Source organism: Poromitra crassiceps (assembly GCF_964638095.1).
Source record: "Poromitra crassiceps genome assembly, chromosome: 5".
Lineage (NCBI taxonomy): Eukaryota > Metazoa > Chordata > Actinopteri > Beryciformes > Melamphaidae > Poromitra > Poromitra crassiceps.
Genome location: NC_139642.1, coordinates 46,322,823 through 46,345,724, shown reverse-complemented (window position 1 = coordinate 46,345,724; position 22,902 = coordinate 46,322,823). Strand labels below are relative to the sequence as shown.

General features: G+C 44.1%; 2 protein-coding genes across 2 annotated transcripts; both read right to left on the bottom strand.

Annotated features, from left to right (window-relative positions):
• Positions 1 to 1,199: 1,199 nt before the first annotated feature.
• Positions 1,200 to 4,210, bottom strand: socs9 (suppressor of cytokine signaling 9). Its single transcript, XM_083637815.1, has 2 exons — positions 4,169 to 4,210; positions 1,200 to 3,196 (listed from the first exon to the last, which is right to left on the bottom strand). The coding sequence occupies exon 2, from the start codon at positions 3,047 to 3,049 to the stop codon at positions 1,388 to 1,390; it is 1,662 nt and encodes a 553-aa protein (XP_083493941.1). The 5' UTR covers positions 3,050 to 3,196; positions 4,169 to 4,210; the 3' UTR covers positions 1,200 to 1,387.
• Positions 4,211 to 4,561: 351 nt separating this feature from the next.
• samd4b (sterile alpha motif domain containing 4B) lies at positions 4,562 to 22,219 on the bottom strand. Its single transcript, XM_083637814.1, has 13 exons — positions 21,674 to 22,219; positions 19,841 to 20,365; positions 19,219 to 19,695; positions 18,160 to 18,402; positions 17,896 to 18,005; positions 17,496 to 17,582; positions 17,113 to 17,377; positions 15,595 to 15,680; positions 14,390 to 14,505; positions 13,974 to 14,175; positions 13,051 to 13,177; positions 8,845 to 8,928; positions 4,562 to 7,606 (listed from the first exon to the last, which is right to left on the bottom strand). The coding sequence occupies exons 2-13, from the start codon at positions 20,034 to 20,036 to the stop codon at positions 7,578 to 7,580; spliced, it is 2,022 nt and encodes a 673-aa protein (XP_083493940.1). The 5' UTR covers positions 20,037 to 20,365; positions 21,674 to 22,219; the 3' UTR covers positions 4,562 to 7,577.
• Positions 22,220 to 22,902: the final 683 nt, after the last annotated feature.

The window sequence follows — 22,902 nt, the reverse complement described above, 5'->3', positions numbered from 1 at the left end:
ATAAACAAAAAATAACAAGTGTAATTATAATTTTTTGGTAACTCTGGAAATCTATTCTTCTTTTCAGAATTTATAATTATATTTTGGCAGTGTGATTGACTTTGTCAAGACCCTGAGAAAGCTGAAAATGATTTTCCTACTCCCAGTCCCACCATCCTTTGTGTTAATTACGAGTGATTCATCAGTGCACTAATTATATGCTAATTTTCTCATTGAACTCTGCAGGAAGATCAGTGTGTAGACATCCCCTCACTGAAAGAAATGCACAGCAGGCAGTGCAGGGGAAAGATGATAGCTAATTTCCTTGTTCAGGGTCTGGACATCAAATCAGATGATTGGGGGAGGGAGCAGACAACACCTAACTTTGCACACAAAAAAGCTCCAAGGTGTCGTAGTAGCTTGTCTTCACCATGTTTGCCCATTTTCTAATTATGAACGCATGCATCTATCTTTCCGTATTTTCACATGAATCACATCACATCATCCTTTACCTTTATTAGCACTCACATAATTAATAAATAAAAATACGGGCATTTCTTCTTGCCATTATATTAAATATTAACTTCAAAGAAACCAAGAGTGCATGATGTGTCTTAGAATGAACACAGCTTCATCATGAGGTGGATGTAAATATAACATTAACAAAGTATTACTGATAGTGGGAAATGGAAAGCAATGCGGATCAAGAATGATATGGAATTTCAGCTCAAGAGCCATCGGTTTTCTTGGCAACTGGTATCTCCGAGCACTGAAAATGAATGCCAACATTTAATCACCACTTCTTCGTCACATGATTGACATCTATTTTGGAGCCTGCCTCACTTTTTTTTTATAAGAAAAGGTGATGCCCCTAACTCTCTTTCCCTTCTATTCAACTCTCAGCAGGATCTGAATATTAATACACCAAAAGAGCTACAGTTCAACACCTCAGTAACAAACGGAAACGCTTGTCAGCATGTGTTCCACCTTCTCTGTACCTGGCTGATGAGCACCTCGATTATAATCATCTTGACTCACACTACAAACCTTTCCCAATCGTCAGGACAATTAAGCTGATTTTGTCAGTCACAAAGGAAAAGACAGATGATGTGATGACAAATCTCAGAACACAGCAGGTCTATTGTTAAAATGAGTTTGTTTAATGTGAGCATAAATCATTTTTGTGAGTGTGCAAGGTAACTGAATTAACATATTGTATTATCCATATAGTTTAATACAATTGTAAGACGTATACAGCAGAAACAAATAAATAAGTACAGTGCAATGTAGATTAATATAGCCAAATGGAGTGAGGAACAAGCCAACCCATTGTTCAGTAGGGCAGGGTTTTGCATCAAAGATGTGATTTAGTACTTTCTTTTAGTCTATACTTTTCATTAGCCATTGTTCATTCCCACCAGGTATCCATTCTCCGTACGCGCACTCTCTGCTTATAGTGGTATTCTTGTAGGGGCTTTTTAAAAGCATTTGGAATGGGAAGCATGTTGATACCGTCGTAGGTGGTGCGACTGCTGATGACCGCTCGGCAGATGTGCTGCAGGCTGAAGGGCTGCATGCGGTGGATGGGGTTCGACAGCAGGGGCTCGAAGAACATGCAGGAGTTGGGGTCCTTGTAATGCTCCAGCAAGCCCGTGACGGTGGGCGCGTGGAACACACTGGGGTCGTGCACGTCAAAGCTGAAGTTGTGGTTCCATTGTTCGATGCGAGCGTGCAGCGAGCGGCCGTAGCGCCGGAAGCTGACGGAGAAGAGGTAGTCTTCCTGGGCAGAGTCGCGGAGGAGGAAGGTCCCTTCGGGCTTTCCCTCCAACAGCGTCTCCGCCTCGTAGCGGTCCATTACGCCCCAGTAACAGGGGAGGTTGGTGATCTGCAGCAGGTCTGGAACTAAACAGTGAATGTAATCGATCTGAGTGTGGATGCGGTAGCCGTCGTGAGGTTTGGGATGCTCAGTCTGAGGGGCTACGGTTCCAGAGGGGGGCGGCTCGCTCGCAGCCGCTGTGACCTCTGGGTCGACCACAGGGTCAGGGAGTGGATCACAGGCGGGGGCAGAGGTGGAGGCTGCAGCCGAAGCCGAGGCAGAAGCCACCACCTCATCCAGAGTGTCCAGACAGCTCTGCAGCAGGAGCTGGTGCTGCTGCTGCCTTTGGAGAAGCTGCTGTTGTTGCTGATGGACAGTGGCTCGTTCATCGCCTGCCAACTCATTCATACCGTGAGCCAGTTTTGGGCCCAGCTTGTAGAGAGGGTTAATTTGGGCCGTCACCTCAAACGTGTGGATCTCTACGTTAGGCGGAGGCTCCACACCTTGCTCGATGCTTATACGCCTGCGTTCTCGTAACCGGTCGTCTACGTCCTCCACCACGGTAGCTATGGTTGAAGTCGAGGCGCTGCTCACTACCATGGTATCCAGCAGGGGAGGCTGGGTAATGGGCGCTGTGTGCTGCTTGATGAGGTACCACTTCTGAGCCAACTCCGAGCCTACAGGGAAAGGGCAGTCATCCAGCATCAGCTCACTCAGGTGGATCTTGCGCCTTGAGGAGGCGCAGGCAGTCGACGAGGCCAGAGTCTGTGGAGTCGGCAGGGAAGCCGCGCTGTGTGTCTTTATGGGGAAACACTGCCCCATGGCATCTTTGATTTTCTCCCGGAGAGTGCGGCTGCCGCTTGACCCTCTGCCCTCAACATCACTGGTTGGAGGTAACTCCCCTGTGGCAGAGCTGCTAACTGTTCCCTGTCCTGGCCCAGCTGCCCCTTCTTGCCCTAATAATGAGGCAGCAACGTCCGCCCCCTGCCATCTCCTGTTTTCATTTAGAGGAGAGGAGGAGGAACACTGGTCCCTGGACTCTAAATCGCTTAACAGCTCACCGTACTCAAAGCCATCACTGACAGGCCGCTCAGCAGCTGCTTCATGGGAGGTAAGGCCTTTCTTCTTCCCCTTTCCACCTTTACGTCCGGCGCCTGTGTCTCTTCTCTCCTCTGAGCGGCTCTGCCTCACCTTGGGACGGGCTCCCCGCTCTCTGTCTTTCCCTCGATTCCCCGACTCCTTTGGTAATGACATGACAGTTTAATTATGTGCTGAAATAGCAACAGCTGCACGAGATGACTCCACTCCAGTTAGCTTTCAGCGGCAAGTCTCCTATCTAGATCCCTTGCTCGAGACGTCATTTTCACGGTCCATGCATCGCTGTCACAGTCTTCAGGCGATCTGCAAAACAAAACGACAGCTCCTGTTAAAGACAGCAATTAGGATGTTGCTGGGATGATTCTGCCTAACGTGCTATCATATTACATGGTAAGATAGGTAACATATTGTCTTTTTTTCAGTGATAATGAGTGTCTGTAAGATGAAGTGTGATAATGCATAACATTAGGCTGGCATAGTTTAAATTCAAGGCATACTATACACCAGTGACCGACAGAAAGCAGTCGGCAATGGCAGCCGGAGGCCTACAGTTTGATTAAATCAAACATTAGTCTTGGTTCTGTGGCCTGTAGAAGCTGTGTTGCCAACTTATCCTGCCTAGCATGTTACATTAGCTTGCATCTTTGACGAGCTCTAGACAACTATACTTTGCTTGGTATAGCCTAACTTATTATTACAAACACAACTGACAACCGACTAGCGCAAGGCTGAGCAAGCCACCTCCTAGGATGAGCAACAACTGATGCGTTTCGCTCCGATTGCCTGGAATGGATCTGAAACATCTGGAAAGACTGACAGCTACCATAGCAGTTTACAATTGGGATCTAAAAAGGTGCAGTCAATGCTCAGAGACCCCGACTCTGCTCTCGTCTCTCCCATCAGACAATTGAGACAAAACTAAAAACAAAAGGACGTTACACTAAAAGGAAAGGCCGTTACACTAGGCAGTAATAACTTGAATATGGTAACTTTCCATTGCAACTTGAACTTAAAAGTTGCAAGATTTCAGCTGCCAAGGTACACCCCTGTCGTGGAAACACATCAAGTAACGTTAACGCTAGTACAGAGGCTAACGTCTTTAGCCAGGCAGCTGTTTTTGTTCAGCTAGCTCTGGCTAGCTAAGTTGCTAGACACTTTTCACTCTGAAAAAAAAGGTATAACGTTATATATATTTATATCTGGATCGTTGGCTTTGCCATATTATATTACTCGCATTATCCACCTACCTAAGCAGTTCATATCAAATGACGTTACCTGCTGAATGAGCTTCTTTTTAATACTCTCTTGAGAAGGTAAAGGCGGCTAGCTAATGTTAGCTTGATAACCCCTGAAACCATGCAACCCGGAAGTGAAAAATAATAAACAAATTAAAAATATTTTCTTATTCAAAGTGGTCTACATGGCTTAGGCGCTCAGTAACATGCAATTTATGTGAGCTAAGCTAAATTACAATAACTTTGGTAAAAAGAAAAGAAGTGTGTGTTGGGGGGCTTGATCAATCTATTCTGCATTGTGGAATGGACTTTCTTTACAACTGTGAACATGCATATCACTAACTGTGAAAATGCATACTACTTTGAAAAGTCCGATTTATGCATAGACCGTTAAAATGCAAGTAAGAAAACAGACATAATGACAAGCCATGAGTCAAGTAGCAAAAGAACTGAACTCCTTTATTTGGACTGTCAATCCGATGAATGCTGCAGTTCACTTCAGACCATTCAAACATACGAGTGACAGTAAAAAAGTAGAGTGTGTAAGCATGGGATGCAAAATGTTCATTCATAAAATATTAGAAAATGTCTGGGGAGTCGTTAGAATTAAATATAAATTGTACAAGACAAAGATGCAATATAGCCTACAACTGACTGCTTTATTCATTAAGCCAGGCAGGGACATTGACAATATCTGACGGACCACTTGATAGGAGTATTCATATGACATAGGCTTTGTACCTCATAGTGGCTGCTTGGTGTGTGAAAATATACCCAAGGCTGAACTGATGAAGTGCATTTTCTAACCCATTTTGCGCATCACTGGAATGTAAACATGGAGTAAACATATTCCTTGGCCTGTTATTATTAGTGTTCAGTTATACACATAATCACATCAGTTATGGCTGCAGATAAGCATTGTCACCCCCTGCTGCATCTCCATTACACACAGGCACCTGCAGAAATCTGCTGCATCGTGCACCATGTCACTTTCTATCTGCACTCGTATGTGTAGGTCTCAAACTTCAGAGAGGTTATGAAAAGGATCATCTGAGCCATATAACATGAGAGTATCAATATACAGTATGGGTAATAGTTTAAAATAAGATAACTGAATCTTAAATTTGTCATCATTAACCCATTGAACTCTTTGCGGGCATGAATCGGATGCATTCACTAAGTCAGATCTATCCAAGAGAGCCTGCTCTGAGAAAATCCATGACTAAAATACTATTCAGGACCATTATCCAAATTAACAGAAGCTGGAGCTGTGCGTTTCAGGCACCACAGGGACAGTTTCTCTCAGCACATCACGTGACAACTAACAGTTCAATCACAAGGCCAGGAAAACTATTCTGTTGTCTCACTCCACAACCAGAAAGGCAAGCGGTACATGCCTCACACAAGTATCACTTGAGATATCTATCGATGGGTAAGGGGTAGAAGGCATCCGTTGTCAAGCTCTACCCAGCCAGCTCATTGCGAGAAGGCTTCAGTACTTTAATACGTTACATAGTGTGACAATGGAATATTCATGACATCACATAACATGAAATGGGCATTATCCCAGAGAGATGTAAACAGTGACATTTAGGCGGTATCAACATAGAACATTAGTTGCAACATTTCTGCTCTCTAGCTTTTGGTGACACTGGGCACCATCAACCACCGTGACTATTCTGTCCTCTATCTACAACAGTGCTGAATTAGTGTGGCAAAACATGCAATTATAGAAAAAAACGCATAAGTTATCGATATCAAGGGAGTAAAAAATACAATTGGAAAAGATATCTGTAAATAACCATGTTTACTAGACAGACCTCCTGTGGCTCTGCAGAAATAAAATGTGGATGGTTATCCCTGCCTTATGATGCAACCAAAGATGATCCAAAAGTTTTTTAAGACCATAATTACACATACATGCACCTCCGCTCTGCCACATTCAAAGACAGCGGCTGTAGAAGACAGTTTTTGATTCAACACTGATACCACATGATAATGTTAGGGTTTCTTTTGAGACTGAAACATGTCGAGACACAAATGGAAAAAATGGGACATCTTCAAGCACCTGGAAAAGTACGAGTCATCAAATCACCACCCTGGCCATGTTGAGGAGAGGGCAGTGCGAGGGTGGAGGTGGGTACTGGAGCGTTCATTACAGGATCCAGCTCCATTTCCCAGAGCCAATCATAAGGGGGGAGGGGGGGGGGGGCAGAGGGTTGAGATGGGTTTCATTAAGTTTCCTCACCCGGCATTAAAGTGTAAAGTGAAAACACTCTAGCCTCCCCGCTTATATCAATTTGATATCAAACCAGCTCTTAGACAGTACAAACCTCAGCAGCCCTTATTCAACCCTGTGGGGGATTCCTCGGCACAAAATGAGATTCATCATCATTTGTGTACTAGGCGTACGAGGGCATAAAATATCAACACAGACAAATTGCAGCTGGCATAAATTCTTCAAACTTCTATTGTTTAAAAAAAAATTATACCATTCTCTTGCACCTCTCTACAAATAGCTTTCTCAAATTAACAATCAACACAGCCCTCCTCTTTGGCTTTGTAGTCGTTTGAGAGTCGGACAGTCATTTCTAGTGTGACTGTGTTTGATGGGAAGTAACCGACACAAAGGGTAAAGCCTATGGTTGAATTACAAGCTGCTCCTTAATACTTGTGGTCCTCGTTTCCTGCCTCCGTCACACACCCAAAAAGACGACATTGTCTTCTAATGCATTTGGGTGTGTGGCAGAAAGAGAGGACATGAAGAACCAAGACTTCTAAGCTTCAACCAACACAAGCCCTTGCTAGCACTGGTTCCAGAACAAGGGGTGGCTAGGGAAGTGTGGTTGTGTTTGTGGATCGAGCCCTGGCAAACAAGCGGAGCCTCTGAGTGAGTGTGTATCGGTGTGTCAATTACAGCCTAGTGGCCAATTTCAAAGATTAGCTATGCATGTGAGTGGAGGGTTTTAAAAGTGCCTTACTCCTGGTTGGGGAAACATTTGAATCTACACCTTCTATGGGGCACAGGAGCTGTGTGGCTGTCATTGTGTTCAGGGAAAGATGCCTTGCTCCAAGGCAGGAGAAAAAGAAGAGAAACTCATAGGGCCGAACCCCTTTTAAGACAGCACCAATCAATCCACCTGTTTCCTCTCACACCGGCAAACTGAGCCTCTGCACATCATGTCACAGTCCTGCAGACGACATGGAGCAGTTTGCACAATTCACCTTTTCTCTCTCCTGCAATATAATAATCATCTGTATTCCATTTATAATAAACTTAGTTGTATATAATAAAGTACAAAAATATCAGAGAACATATACACAGTTTTTGTCATTTTGTAGTGACCGCTTTGCCTGGTTTTCTTAAGCATATATCTTTGTGCTGGGCGATGAGGAACTGAGCAGGCCTCAACTGAAGTGAAGTGTGTCTCGCTTCGTTCCACTGCTTCTCATATTGTTGACGTTCGGTCTATTCCATCTGGGGGGGAGATTGGAGAGAAATGTGCTTCAGCGCATTTATAATCATCACATGTAGTACCGCCACCTTCCACTTTCACCCTTTGGTGCTGCGTTCATCAAAAATGTATGGAGCGGCGACGCCATTCTGAGAGGATACTAGAAAAGGCAGGGCGCACTAAGATGGCACAGAGCAAGTGAGGCCCCAGATTCACTTGACACTTTCATGCAAATTTGGTCATCCAATTACACTAGGATACAAGTGACGGGTATGTAGATGCTCAGAAGTGGCTTCAATTGGTTTTCTATGCCCCTGGATTGACTAACCAATTGTTCTATTCTAATTCTAATCCCTGTTCTCTCGCTTTCTGTCTGTAAGGGGAACCTGGGTGTGACTGTGACGAGACTACTAATACTGTATTATTAAAATATACAGAATGATACATGAATTCAAAATAAATCAATTCACTCTCTTCTCTTGTCTTGTCTTGTCTGTTCGGATGGGGAACTTGTTAATGGGCAAATCATTTAGTATAATTTTACTTGTCAGTGGTTGTTTGTGTGTTGTGCATTGTTCATTGAAAATGCAGCGACTTTCTCCAGACACAAGAGGAACATAAACACAGTGGGTACATAATGATGACACAATTAAATAAATAACAGGCAAAGTATGGAGAAGGAGCAATGTCTATAACCTTAGATCAGGGGTGCCCAATACGTCGATCGCGATGGACCGGTAGATCACAAAGGTGCTGCTGGTAGATCCCCCCTCACAGCTGCAGCATCAGGTGATTACATTTGACATTGCGTGTTACACTCCTGTCGCTATGCTTAGTGGCAACAGGTTTTAAAATATTTAAAATATCAGTGGTGGTATATGGAAGAAAACTAGTTTCATGACACGAGGCCGTACAGCGCACTGTTGAATCACACAACAGACGACTCTGCTCAACAGAGTCTGGAAGAGGAAGAGAGCACCGGACCGTACCTGAGACATGCGTGCAGCTATCAGGCTGCCCTGTGATGATTGTCAGAGAGACAGACAGAAAGCTCCACATCGCGCTGCAACAAACTTCACAGTTCTTTGGTGAGACTGTTATCTGACAGAATATTAGGTCGACTTTGCCAACTGAATACAGAACGACGACGACGACACATTACACAGAGGAGAAATCTGAATGTGTTGTGCAGTCTGTAGTTCTGTGAGGTTTGCCTGCAGGGCAATGGTCTTTTTCGTGTTGGGCTGCTGAGGACACTCACCCCCTAAGGCATGCTCTGTCATACTGAGGCACAGTGACTCCAGCGTGGGGTTGATCTCCAGGTCGGCACCTGGAACTTGGCATTCTAAAGGAAAGAGGAAAAAACAAAGTATTCAGTCCACAGAAAGAGGAAGGATTATGTTACCATTGTGATTGCCATGCAGTCATTTTTACTGCACCACCAAACTTTTTTTTCCAAAAGCAATTCAATATTTTATTTCTTTACAGTAGATTATGTCCAAAATTGAGGAACTCACCATCTTAAATGAACAGTTTTGCTTATTGGTCTTTATTTTAGGGGGAAACTTCCAGCCTTTTGCACCTTCAAGGATAACTCTTATTTTAATGTGATGTCACGCAAGGTTCTATGGGGGTGAAAGAGCATGCATTGCACCCTCAGTTGAAATGTGATTGGCTCGCAGATGCCAGTGGGCGTTATTAGTGTACAGCGGGCTCATTTTTAAAGCTACAGTTAAGATCATGGTATAATTTGAAACTAGAAGACCTAAGGCATCCATTAGTACCTCTCTGATCTCTATTGGCTAGGTACAAGGCCATCCACTTGACCCCTAGGCAGTCCATGCCTAGTGCCTTCAATTTGGAGAGAAGAATCTGGTGGTTTACGGTGCCAAAGGCCTTTTGGAGGTCCAACAACACCATGCCACACAGATTTCCATCATCTATCTCCCTTCTGATGGTATCAGTTAGATAGAGTAGGCATGTGTCGGTGGAATAAGACTTTCTGAATCCTGATTGCAAAGCATACAGTATATTATGTTCATTGACATACTCTGAAATCTGTTCATGTACTATCCTCTCCAAGATTTTAGATGTTACACTGAGTATTGATACTGGCCTATAATTACCAGGGTCAGTCGTAACACCTTTTTTATATAATGGGATGATCTTGGCATGTTTAGTGGCCTGGGGGACAATACCTTGATCTAAAGAGATGTTAACAAGATGGGTGACACAGGGGGCAATTTCATGAGCACCATCCCTTAAGAATCTGGCTGAGACGTTGTCTAAGCCTGTGGCTTTTGATGCATTCAACATGGCCAGCCTTTCTGCTATACTTTCCACAGACACCCTGGAGAAAGTACGACTATTGGCTAGAATCCCTCTGCTGCCATAAAACCTGTTAATAAAATCGTCCCCAAACACTCCCGACCTAGTGGGAAGGGACTCAACAAGGTTCTTCGCTATAGAGGAAAAGTGGGTGGTAAACTCATTAGCCACCTGAGCTTTATCAAACTGAAGAGCGCCGTTTATGTTTAGACCTATGTTTATCTTTCCACTTCTTGTTTTACCTCCACAGCCGACCTCTTTCAGAGCTTTCCATAGCTTCTTAGGATCATTTTTGTTTTCCTTGATCTGGGTGTTGAAATACTCTTTTTTTGCTGATTTGATTCTTCTCTGAGTTTCATTTCTCCATGTCCTGAAGCTATCACTATCTGCCTGCTCTCTTGTTTTATTGAATCTAACCAGTGCAGCTTCCCTTTGATTGATAGCTTCAAGTATGTCTGCATTAAACCATGGAGGTGTTCTTTGTTTAATCCTGACTTGCTTCAGATGGGCTACAGTGTCTATAACCTTGAGGGAACAGGCATTAAACATGTCCCAGGCCTCATCAACACAATTGTTTTGCAGCACAGCAGACCAGTTTGTCCTGCCCAAGAGTTCCCTAAAGGTCTCAACACAATAATTCTTGAGTGATCTGATTCTAATAGTTTTATGGCCTGAAAACCTTTCCCTGTATGCCTTTCTAGTACAGAATGTCACAAAAAGGTCGCTAATCTCGTAAGGTATTATGCCATGTTGGGAAATATTCACTTTATCAGACACCATGATAAGATCAATAGTGGTTTGGGACACTTGACTTACTCTTGTGTGTTCACTAATCAGCTGATTTAGGCTTATTGACTTACAAAACTTGATAAATTATCCATACGTTGGGCAATTTTTCCTGGACACGTCCGTATTAAAATCACCTAGGAGAATGCATTCATTTTTCATAACGCCATTTCCAGCCAACAGGTTTTCTAGGCCATCATAAAAATTATTTTGGCCAGGAGGTCTATAACACACACCCATTAACAGAGGCTTAGTTTTAGGTAAACGGATGTCTAGTAGCAGAACTTCAAGGTCGTCTTGTTGGTCTCTAGTAGTGAAATTTAAATCATTTCTAATAAAAGCGCACACACCCCCTCCGTTACGGTCTTTTCTGACCAGAGTGTAGTTAATTATTTCTAATTCTGAGTCGGACCACACTCGGGACCCGTAACACACCTACACTATTTTTTTCATTGCTGTTGCCAGCCCACAGTCACTACTAGTGCACCCCCACTAAATTCAGTCATTAAGTCACTAAGTTATTTTGTTCTGAAACCGGGCCTGTGTGAAGTTCAGATAGTTCTTTGGTCTAAGAGTAGTCTAACAACCAGATGATTAATACTGTGTGGATTGGTTCTGTTCTAGTAGCCACATCAGCAAAAATTGACTACCCCAACGTTAAATGAATAGGTGTCAAAGTGGCAACCATGACATGTTACATTCTTGGTCAAATCACCGTAAATCATCTTAAAGCAACATGTGATTTTATGTTAAATCAATGACAATTTTGCCCCAAATTTGTGGATGTTTGTATAGTTACTACCTGAGAACCAAACCATGCAACCAGGTTTCCCTTGGTTTTTGGGCTAATCTCAGGCCAAAGAACCATCTAAACATCACATGAATTATCCTTTAAGTGCAAAGTAAGGTATTAACTTGGAAACTATGCAAGATATACAGTAGAAATTACGCTATGTTCGGCATTACTCACACTACTTTTCATCATGAAATCTTAGCCTACAAAATTAATTTACCATCGCTGATTAATATGTCGCTCAAAATAAATTAAGTGTCAGAAGCACTTCAGTTGGATTTGCATCTTTAGAGGCCTTGGCCCCTAAAGTAAACTATTGCTGAAACATTATCTCATGAAACATTACAAATGATGGAAAAATCTGAATCTGATCTACCCCTAACGTTAAGTAATTCACACGCAAATCTGTCAATAACCACATGTAGACCACCTGTAGTAAAGCCCCCTGTCCAGTTGGTGGCGAGTGTGCATGCCATGTTTACTCATCTTGTCTTTAATCTCACTCTCTCTCATGCTGGTCTCACATGCCTCGTTGTCTAGCTGGCTTTAGCCAGAACGCGTTGTAGAAGTCATGTCCCAGCCGTGCTGGGCTGACACGGCCAGTCAAACCCAGTCAAGCACATATATTAATCGTTTTCAAGACACCCCTCAGACTTCAGTGTTTCCCCTCGATTTTGGTGCCAGAACGCGCAGTCTGGCTACCGCTCTGTTCATCTTTTCTCTTGTAAATGCATCATCTAAATTTGTTCTTCTGCAGGCTATATTAAATGTTATTGTGATCAATTGTTTTTGGAAATTAAATGCCATTAAATAGGCTATGTCTCATTATCATATAAAAACGGGTAACAATAGATTACGACCCTGTTCGTAAAAATGACGGACACCGAGAAAGTCTAACACAACCGCTGCTTGTCAGATGACATGTTACATGTAGCAGCACACTGGCCACAGAGTGCAATCACCTGAAAGATAATGATTTAGTGAACACTGTCCACCGTCCTCTGAAATTAAGGATTCATTTTGAGAATGAACACTTGCATTTAGAGTATTTATGCTGTTTTTCCTCATATAAATCATATACATTATATGTGTTGTTGGTGGTGGTGGTGGTGGTAGTAGTCTATATAAAATCCCACATTTTGTACATATTTTGGAACAAAATTGGTGCATGTTGTCCCAGCAGTATGAAGTAGCAAATGCTATTGCAGATTTATTACACCATACCATGTGCAATGATATCATCATATTTGTTTTTGAATCCTCATACACAGGTCTTCAGAATTTCCTGGTATCTGATTTAGGCTAGAAAATATCAACAGTAATTTGAGGCTCAAAATGAAAATAATTCTAGATAAGCAAGATGTAGATAGCAATATGAAAACGCACACAGGAGACGGAGGGGAGGTTTGACTGTGAATGATGGCTGTAGCTACATGTGGGTAGAATATATATGAAGATGTAAATGGGACAGTGGTGGACAGTGGGTGTGATGTTTGAGGAGGCCTGTGTATATCCATGTTAATTAGAGATTAACGAGGCTTTGACATCATCACACAGTACCTTGCTGCTGGAACAGGAGCATGGTTTGCGGGGACGTGTGGACAGGGAGCGAGTGGGTCCGCTGCACAGAGCTGCGACTCTGACTTGGCATGCTGTTACTGCCCCCAGGGTTGGCAAACCATAGGTTCTGCAAGGGGAAAAACAACAAGTTCTCACTACACAAATGCCACACATCCTATGGGGGTTGATCATTTTTTGCTCATCTTTTCAGCCAAGTGATTAAATAGAAACTCTTCAAGCTATGATAATGAATCAATTCATGTCAACCTGTGATGCCTAACTCCTTGTATCGGCCTCATGTATAATCATTAAACTGTCACAACCTCCTGTTATTTGACTTGTTTTCCTTTCAGAACAAATGTTCACTGAGGATCATCACTCCTTGGACCTATCATCATGTAGATCGCCACCTTAAGACATTGAACGGAGATAGCGAAGAGAAACTCTTTGCAATTATAGCAAAATGTCAATGTCAAGCCGTGTAGTGAGTGTTTGGCAAAGAACAGGAAAACCTTTGATATTTGGAAAAAATTAACACAAAGGGAGAAAAACTACAATGTCCACATTTGACTGTAATTATCTCTCTGAACTTGTGACTCATGAAATATATTTTTTTTGGGGGGGGGGGGGGGGGGTGTCTAAGAGTCTCCCTCCGATGCTGAATTACTGTATTACTATGCAATGTTTCATGTTTGGTGTGCGATTTTAATCATGTGGTGATTCTTGTAGATCTTAAAGCTCTTTGACACTACAACAAGTTATAGAGCAGTTAAAACAGCAGAGAATGGCCACCAAGTATCACAATAATGGAAAATCAGTAATATGGGGTTTATTTTATAGCTGCTGTCGAGGCAAGATTAGCAAGCCACAAACCGGTGGCGTCGCCCATTAAAAATGTCTATCCAATAAACAGGAAGACTCACTTGTCTTCCCTGGCCCGCCAGTGCCGGATTAGTGAGGGTGTGGCGGGGAGATGCTCCACCCATCCCGCCTGGACTCAGGAGGGCCATGCGCCCGGCTGCGAGTCCCCGAGGAGGAGCGATCTGGAACGGCCTCTGGCCCCGCCGCGCTAGTCCTCCACTCACAGAGCCTGCTGTGGGGAGGGAGTTGGACCCATACGCCCAGCTAGAGTAAGAACAGAAGAAGAAGAAAAGTACATCAGTCAATGAGAAGGGCTTAAAGAGAGCTGGTGTTTCATGTAGTACAGTTAAGAGAAAAGGGGAGGGAAAGAACAGAAGCAGGAAAAGTTTGGATGAGTGGAGGCAGTGTGTTACATTCAGCCGGCGTGACATCTCCTCTGCTAAGAAAGAGGGAGATCAAAGCCAAGAGTGTGTCTCACCCTTTCTGTCGGTACACAGGCATGTCCAGCATAGCTTTCCGAGGGAACAGGCGGAGCAGTTTGAGGACCTGCTGCTTCCAGGAGACCAGCCTTTTCCTATGTGTTTCTGAGAACGCCTGACAGAGGGCACAGAACGGCATCAGCATTTCAAACCGCACTGCAGGCTTTTCCACAGACAGACAGACACTTTTGAATTTGTTTTATTTTTCATTCTAAGAAAAGAAAACTTTAAATCCTACCCATCAGTACAATCTTTTCCACGAATAAACATTCAATACATTTCCCCCATGACGGTGCAAACGGCACACGCTGCTGCCAAGTGTGAACTCAGCTGGAGCAGGAGCCTGGCCGTTCACACCAGAATAGATGCACTTTGCTTTGCTCCACGCCGGTCACAACTTGTACCAGACTTCCTGCCCGGCTTGACACATTCGCATTCACGGCTCGGGCAGAAAATAGACCGTAGGCCGAAAGTGGCGCTGCAGAGCGCCGGTCTGAGATGTCTAATCTGTTAACAAGGGTGCTGAAAGGAAAGTGGCCACGCTACCAGGTGCTTCGCGGCTATTCACGGCTCTTCAGCGTCTGGTGTGTTTCAGACGTGAAGCCTGTTGTACTGTACTACTGCCCATTATGTACGTTTGCAACAATACTCAAAAAGCATGCACACAAATCACTTAAATATGTTAAAGACCCCCTAAAATTATGTTTCAAGATGTATATAAAATATATTGTTAAAATCCTTAAAATGCCATCCCCTCCTTCTGCCTCATTAAAAATCCAAAGCAACCAATCAGGGTTACCTAGAACCTAACTAGCCAATCACAGCATACAACATGGGCTTTCAACACATTCTCACTCGTGACAAAGAGACGACGAGAAAGGTTCCTGACCGATCTGCAGTATATGACGAGTTGGGAGTGAGAATGTGTTGGGCCTTTCACTGCTGAATACTGGACAGGGATTGGCTCCAGGATCCGTGATGTCACGAATCATGCTCGTTGAAAACGGCCTTTTCAGTGAGCTCAGAGAGGTTTCCACTTTCAGCAGACGAGTGTGAAAACAGCTTTAGTTTAGTGACAAACTCTGCAATTATGCACAGTGAAGCTCAGATATCCAACTGAAGGAGCGAGAAGGAAAACTCATTTCTTATTTTTAGGAGGTCTTTAAGTTCTGTGAACGAAAAGCTTTGGCTCAGATTCTCTCACCTCATGTGTCAGACTCTTCTCAATGAGCTGAAGGTAACAGCTGATATTCTCCTCGTCTGGCCTTGACACCAGCAGCTGGGTGCACACTGAAATACAGAGTTTACAGAATAAACAGCGTAAATGACACTTTTTCCATACCAAGTAAGCACACGGTGTGGAATGACACTATACTGTGTGTCAGTATGTGGTTCGGTGGATATGGATGTGTGAAATAGCTTTCTGTGCTGTGTTTCTATGTGACGTATATGTGGGAGGACATAGAATTTCTATGGCTTGCGCTGCCAAAAGTGGATTTGTTGGTGCCGGCCTACGGCTTCCACCAGATGAAAGAAAAGACATAATGTGATGTTGTTGACTGATGTGTTTTTATGTGAATGTGCACATTGCTTGATTAGTTAACTACATCATGATACAGGATCAAACGAGGCATCAGTCAACGATCACATCATGTATTTTCTTTCATCTGGTGGAAGCAGCATTGTTCAATCAAAGGTGAAACGGAAGAGATATGATGGTTTAGTGGGACTTTCCATTGCAGCCGCATTTACTTCAATCCAACTGGCCTTAAAGTCTGGCACCAAAGCTAAATTCGAACGCTGTGACGTCAGTGTTGTCTTATCCTTCCTTTTTAGCGTCCTTGTGTACGTGTGTGTGTGTGTACGTGGCCTCCTCTCTCTCCTCTTCTCTGACTCCAGTGCAGTGTTCAGCCTGGCAGTGGCAGGTGCTGCCCTGGCTCTTCATCGTCAGTGCTGCTGCTGCTGCTGCTGCTCCCACCTGGGCGCTGAATGACCACTGCTGCCCTCGCTTCACCTGCTCTGATCTCAGCCCCGTCTCATGGCCGCATGCTACCTCTCTGTCTTGTTGTCTCCGTTTTCTCTTGTCATTATTGTTGCCCGTGACTCTGACAATGTTTTGCCCGAGGTTTCTTACACATTTTCTCTTGGGAGTTTTTCATTTTTTTAGGGTCTAAGGCTGGCGGGCCGAGTAGTTGGGCTATGTAGAATAGGCAGACTGTTTGTCTCACTAAAATATGCTCTTGCATACCCTGTGTTTCTTCCCTATGCTTGTCCTATATCGTTTTGTGCACCATTGAGTGTGTTTAGTTAAGCTCTAGCTAGACACATCCTCTATAAAGTCCTCTGAGACATGCCTGTGACAAAAGACTATGTAAACGAACTTGACTTGGGTTTGTACAGGCAGAGCAGGGAAGAGGGCGGCAAATGTAGTGTGTTTTTGTGTTGGATCTTTTTCCCATCAGCTTTACTGTGTCATCATGTCTGTAGCGTGTTGTTATGTTGGGTATTGTGTCTCAAGTGTGTGCTACTGCAATTGGCACAAGATAATAATTTCCCACCAGGACAAATCAATTATCTGTTGCATCTCTACCTCCTTTACAGGGACCCAGGGGGAAAGGCCACGTGTAAATCTCACACATAGAGTGCAGGATCTAAGAGTATTCAGTTTCAATCTAGAAAAAGAGAACTAAACAAAAAAACAAAAACACCTTCTCAGTCTCACCTTTACCCATGACACGGGTGAACTGTCCAGCAATGTCGCCGTCTGAAATGGGTGTGGCTGAGGACTCTCCATCACAGGGGGGCGGGTTGTGGGACTGGAAGCCCTCTGAGGCCAGCTCTTTATCTGCCCCTGGCTTGGGGGTGTCTGGAGGGGTGTCCGAGGCTATCTGCAGTGCGCTGGGTGGGCTGTAGGCCTTGATGGGCGTGATGACGATCTGTTGCAGCTCCTGGAGGGCGTTGCGCAGGTTCCCCCCTTCCAAAATGTCCTGCCAAAAGATGAGTGCATTAGTACCATATACACAGCGTCAGCAAGCATCTGCGCTACTCAACACAACACACATTTCAGTATGATAAAAAAAAAAACCTTGATTCCATCTGAATTACCTTCTCTAAAGACTTGAGCACACTCTGCCTCTCTCGCAGCTTCTGGATACTCAAGGCGATCTTATGCCGCGCGCCCTTAGTGACATTCTAAAAGGAGACAGAGAGGAAATAACAAGAGGACATGAACAGCAGACGGGTCATTTCTCGTGGGAACACTGACCAATTTGTACAGTTCCTAAATAACAAACCTAATCACCATTTGTTTCAGGGGCAAAGGCAAAATCGCACCATTTATATGTGTGAGTGGCTCTATATAACCGTAGGGTGCATTGCTTAATTTCATGCCTCATTGAGAGTTGATGTATCATCAGGTTTGAGGACAGTAATGTTCACAATTGATGGGGAAGGGTGGAATAATCAAAGCCCAGCCCCAGTGTATGTGAAGGGAAGGCGTATAAACCTGCGACTCCAGGTGGTGCTCTGTGAGAATCATCATCTCCTCATAGGTCATCTGGGAGAAAAGTGATGCATATTTATGAAGACGGAGACTCTTCAACCATGTGGGGACATCTTGAGCAAACAGACAAACACACCAAGGGGCAAAGAAAACAACAACATACAGTTACATTTCGGCTTATATCGCCACAGCTGTTGGAAGTTTACCAAAGCAAAATACCATACTATGTGGCCGCCTTTGGCAGTTGTGTATTTGATGAACTCTGACCTTTCATTCCACTGCCATCCTCCTGGAAAGTGTTTCGCGAGGAACCTTGTTCTTCTGTCTGCTCACTGCCTGAGGAGGCCACACTACTCTGGGGGGACAGGGGTGCGTGGTCTGTAGGAAGGAAGGCCTGCCGGCCCCCCAGGTCATCCTGGCTGACCCAATCAGAGCCACAAGCCTGGGGACTGTTAGGGATTAGGGACATGGACTTCTTCAGAGGGCTAGGCTGCATCTGCCCACCCAGACCTGGCAAAGGAACAATATAGGTAGGTAGATCATTATTCAAAAATGTATAGAACACTTTGGAAAAGGGAACATGGATCGTAATCTAGATTCTCAGACGAGAGATGAAGACACAAATTATATTACTGCAGTAAAAAAAATTAAGGCCTTAAAGGGATAGTTCAGATGTGTTTTATGTGGGGTGGTATGAGGTACTTTCACACAGTAGAGTCAGTGTACTACATGCAGTAGTAGAATGTTTATTGTGGATCCCCATTTGTCGACGCACAAGCGACAGAGTAGTCTTCCTGGGGTCCATAGTAGAATGTAGCTGACGTGGTCCCAGTTTGGAGAAATGGAGACCAGCCACGTCAGGCAAGTAGAGCTGTCTGCTGAGTGTGAACAGGGTCACGAGCAAAAACTTACATTTCCATACTGCTCACCGGTCGTAATCAAAGTCTCCACAAGCCTGAGATGCCAAGTTGACTTTTTTTTATGCCTCGCCCTCCGCCCGGCAAAGCCGTGGCCGGGGTCATTATGTTTTCCAGGTGTCTGTCGGTACATCCATCTGCCCCCCGCCCCCCCCCCCCCCCACACTCAGCATACAGCTCTACTTACCTGCCGCGGTCATTGCTCCAAACTGGGACTGCGCTGGCTGCATCCTACTGCATATTGTAGTGACTGTCGGCAAGTACCTCATACAACCCCACATCAAAAAAATCTGAACTATCCCTTTAGCAAAATGCTCATTCACAAGTACAATGGTTTCTCCCACAAAACTATATCCTTCCTATGATTTTTCCACAGCTAGAAATGATAGGAAAATGAGGAAATGGTTACCTGTGTTATTGCTGTTGATGGGAGAGGACATCCCGCCTGGGAAAGGCATGTGTCCGTTCTGGCCTGCTGGAGATGTGCTGGACGAGGGGGACTTGTCGTGCCAGGCGTGACCAGGGTCCAGGGCCTCAGCGGAGCTGGGCCATTCATCTGAGCCCTGGCGTGGGTGGTACGGGCTGGATGGCGCCCGAGAGGAGGGCGCGTAGCCACTGGAGAGGTGCTCCTCTAGGTGGTTGAGCCACATGGCCAGAGAGGTGCGGTCGTCCAGGGTGGTGGCAGGGTGGATGAGAGCATAAGATAGCAGCTGTCTGCTCTCTTCTACAAACAGGCTGCTCTCTATAGTGTGACTCAACACCTTCTGCAGCAGCTTCATGTACTCACATTTGGCCTCGCTGTTGCGTGGCTGCAGCAGAGGCAGGTGGGACAGCAGCAGAGATACCGCCTTCTCCTTTGGCTCCTGGTGCCACTGGCTGACAATAGCTGATGACAAGGGAGACAGAGATGACTTGGATCAATCATTTTTACAAGTGTCTGGATTTTGGTTTTGGTAAAATACAAGGCTTTCTCAACATCCGAAACAGACAGGAGCAACAATGTATCAGAGAATCAGATTTTGCTCAGCTACCTGCATTGTTGGCTTCAGCTTCTAGGATGTGTATCTCTGTGCAGTCTGCCAGCCAGTGTTCAAGGCAGATGTGTAAGAAGCGAGCCTGGGTGCGGGACACCCTCTTCAGGAGGGACAACAGTGCCACCGTCTGTTCACACTCATTCCAGCCCTTGAACCAATCCGTCAAGATGCCCACCTGGTCTCGGAACATCATGGCGTGTCTCCTCGGGAAGGAGAACAGGAATGTGTGGGTGGGGAGGGGGTACCGGAAACACTGTTTTCTCTCACACACAGGGTCAGTAGCCCCGCACAGCGGGGTTGTATTTGGAACAGTCCTGGGATCCCCTCAGATTGGACCGAGGGGCCCTCACATGGTTCAGGTGCAGGAGCGACTTGCAGATTATAGGGTGGCGTCTGGATTACTTGGAAGAGGTCTTATGTAGTGAGGGTGGGAAAATGTGTCAATTCTAGTTGGTGGTAACACAGAAGGCAGAAAGAGGGGTTGTCTCACTCTGGCATGTCCAGGTTCACATCATCCGTGTCCTATCAAATTAACAAACATGGAGAGAGAATACGTCTTCCATTACTCATTCATTCTTTCAATATTCAGCCGATGCCTAAATTTCAAAATCCTAGCGAACCCAATATCATGACTTAAGTACATTAAAAATATCATTATCAAACATACCCATCCATGGTTAGTTTAATATATATATATATATATATATATATATATATATCAGTCAGTGTGATGTTAGAAATGTATCAGTCGGTGTGATACCAAGCGTAAATAAATATATCAAGTGAATATGAGTGATTTGACAGATAAGGTCCAATTCACAAAATGTGAAAAGGAATATCCATCCCTCAGAATGAACACAATATGTTATGATCGTAGACAGTTTTGATAGAATTTGTGAACATAACTAACTACAAACTCCTACAAAGCTGCAAACAAGAGATGCAAGCAGACTTTCTTGGATGATGGCAATGGCATCAAATGAAAAATATTTGAGCTGACATTAAATAAATAAAAATGAAACTGACAATCAGTGGGAGACTGCCTTTGTGGACATAGCAACATACATGTACAGTACACAGGATAATAATATAATATGAGTTTAGGGCCCAATACAAAACATTCAAAACACACACTGATCAGCATAGGCAAACCTATAGCCTAATATAACTGGATACTGGAGTCCTGGACCTTGTTGATTTCAGTTATAAATTAGCTGTCCATGGCATGTATGCCTATTAGTCATTCTAGTTTCATCAAGACCTTACAGGTTTGTTGTTAAACACGATGCGATATATCTAGACAAATCTCGTGAAACATTTCCCGAAACTCTTTAGTAACAAGTGTGACTTTAGGGTGTTTGTTGTTGTTGTTGTCTGTGTTTGCATATAACTGTATGCTGTGTATCTATCGGTTCAAAGAGGTTTGCCAACATTACTCAAGGTACCTGAGTCATGTCATGGTAATAAAGGCGCAAGTCATTCACATAAAGGCAGTTGCGCAAAATAATTAACCAATAAATAACAGTTGGTAACGCCAAGAGGCTAATGCGTAACGCTAATGATGCAGGAGTTTGCATCAACATAAAAAGGGCACTGCTGGCCAAAGCAAAAAAGGCTGTCAGTGTCACCCATATACCCTGTATTTAGAACAGAGATGATCTGCTACTGTGCAGAAGTAGAACAGAACACATACCGTTATAGTCACTAACCAGCTAACGTTAGCTAGCTAACGCTACATGTCAAAAGCATAAATTGCAAACACCGCAAACAGTGATAACGTTACACACATATATCGTAAGTTATTGTTTTGAGTAACAGTAATTAACAAACCTGGGAGAGTGACGTTCACCAGACTGTTGTTTTTGTTATCCGTGCACGATTTAATTAATTGACTCGCTTCAGTCTAGCAATAGGTAGCGGTTAGCTAGAGTTAGCTTGACGGCCTAGCCCTAGTCAGTGATGAGGGATTCAGGATTTGTATTGTTTTTCGTAGACGATGTTGCTGCTAGTATGCCCCTTTTCCCCGTTCCGTACTTCACTATGCAAGGTGCAAATTGGGTCGTCAAACTGCAAATTGTCCTCAACAAAACGTTATAGGTAGTTTGATTAAGTCAAATGGCTAGCAATTTCCAATCAGCGGACTCAAAAGGTTGGTTGTTTACCTTTGTCAATTGTCACTTGTTAGCGAGCTAGGCTACAGTGCTAGTGGACAACTAACGCTAGCTCGACGGGTAAATGCTAGGCTAGCTTATTAGCTAGCAAGTTTGCTTATAAATGCAATAACGTTAGCTTAGCTGTGAGGAGCGTCGATTTCCATCCCGTGTGTGGCATTCAATAAGCATATTCCTTTACAGCGACGAGCTCCCGTGATTTCAAATATATAACGTAAAAGAATTATGTACAAAATGTTTATTACAATACAGAAAAATAAAGAGCGTACGCCTGGAGAAATCTACTTCGATTTAGAGTTGACGTAAGGCGTGATTACAACGTCATACGTTGGGACGGTACGCAATGTTTTGTTCCACCCTCTGGTTCCACCCACATTAAAGCGGTGGTTCTCAAATGGGGCTCGGGGACCCCCAGGGGTCCGGAGGTTCCCGGGGGTCCCCAGCAAAAAGGATGATACATTATTTTCACTATAATTACATCCATAAGTAACACAATGACAATGTATGACTATTTTGGTCATGGGTTTCATACACGTTCTAATAAAACATCTAAAAGCAAAACATCTTGTCAGATGGGGATCCATGGTCTAATTTTTGTGTCAGTTTAGGGGTCCTTGATGTGAAAAAGTTTGAGAACCACTGCGTTCACTGCCAAAGGAAAGGCTGGTCCACCCTGCCAAGTGCCAACCATTGACTGTATAATAGTGCCAACTCAGCCAGGGAAACACTATGCAGGTCAGGCACCATGTGGTGCTTGATTTAGTTTACTTCAAATAATATAGATGATCTATTCAAGGTTGACAATTAAATCTGTTGTGTCAGACTGGAATGTATAATTTTGGTCCAAATATTGTTTTATTTCTTTGTGTCGCAGACAATTATATATCA

Excerpts from the sequence above, each read along its gene's own strand:
- socs9 (XM_083637815.1), bottom strand. The coding sequence starts at position 3,049 with ATGTCATTACCAAAGGAGTCGGGGAATCGAGGGAAAGACAGAGAGCGG.
- samd4b (XM_083637814.1), bottom strand. The coding sequence starts at position 20,036 with ATGATGTTCCGAGACCAGGTGGGCATCTTGACGGATTGGTTCAAGGGC. Across the intron at positions 18,403-19,218 it reads CATCAACAGCAATAACACAG|GTCTGGGTGGGCAGATGCAG; the intron begins GTAACCATTTCC and ends TTCCTTTGCCAG. Across the intron at positions 17,583-17,895 it reads AGCACCACCTGGAGTCGCAG|AATGTCACTAAGGGCGCGCG; the intron begins GTTTATACGCCT and ends GTCTCCTTTTAG.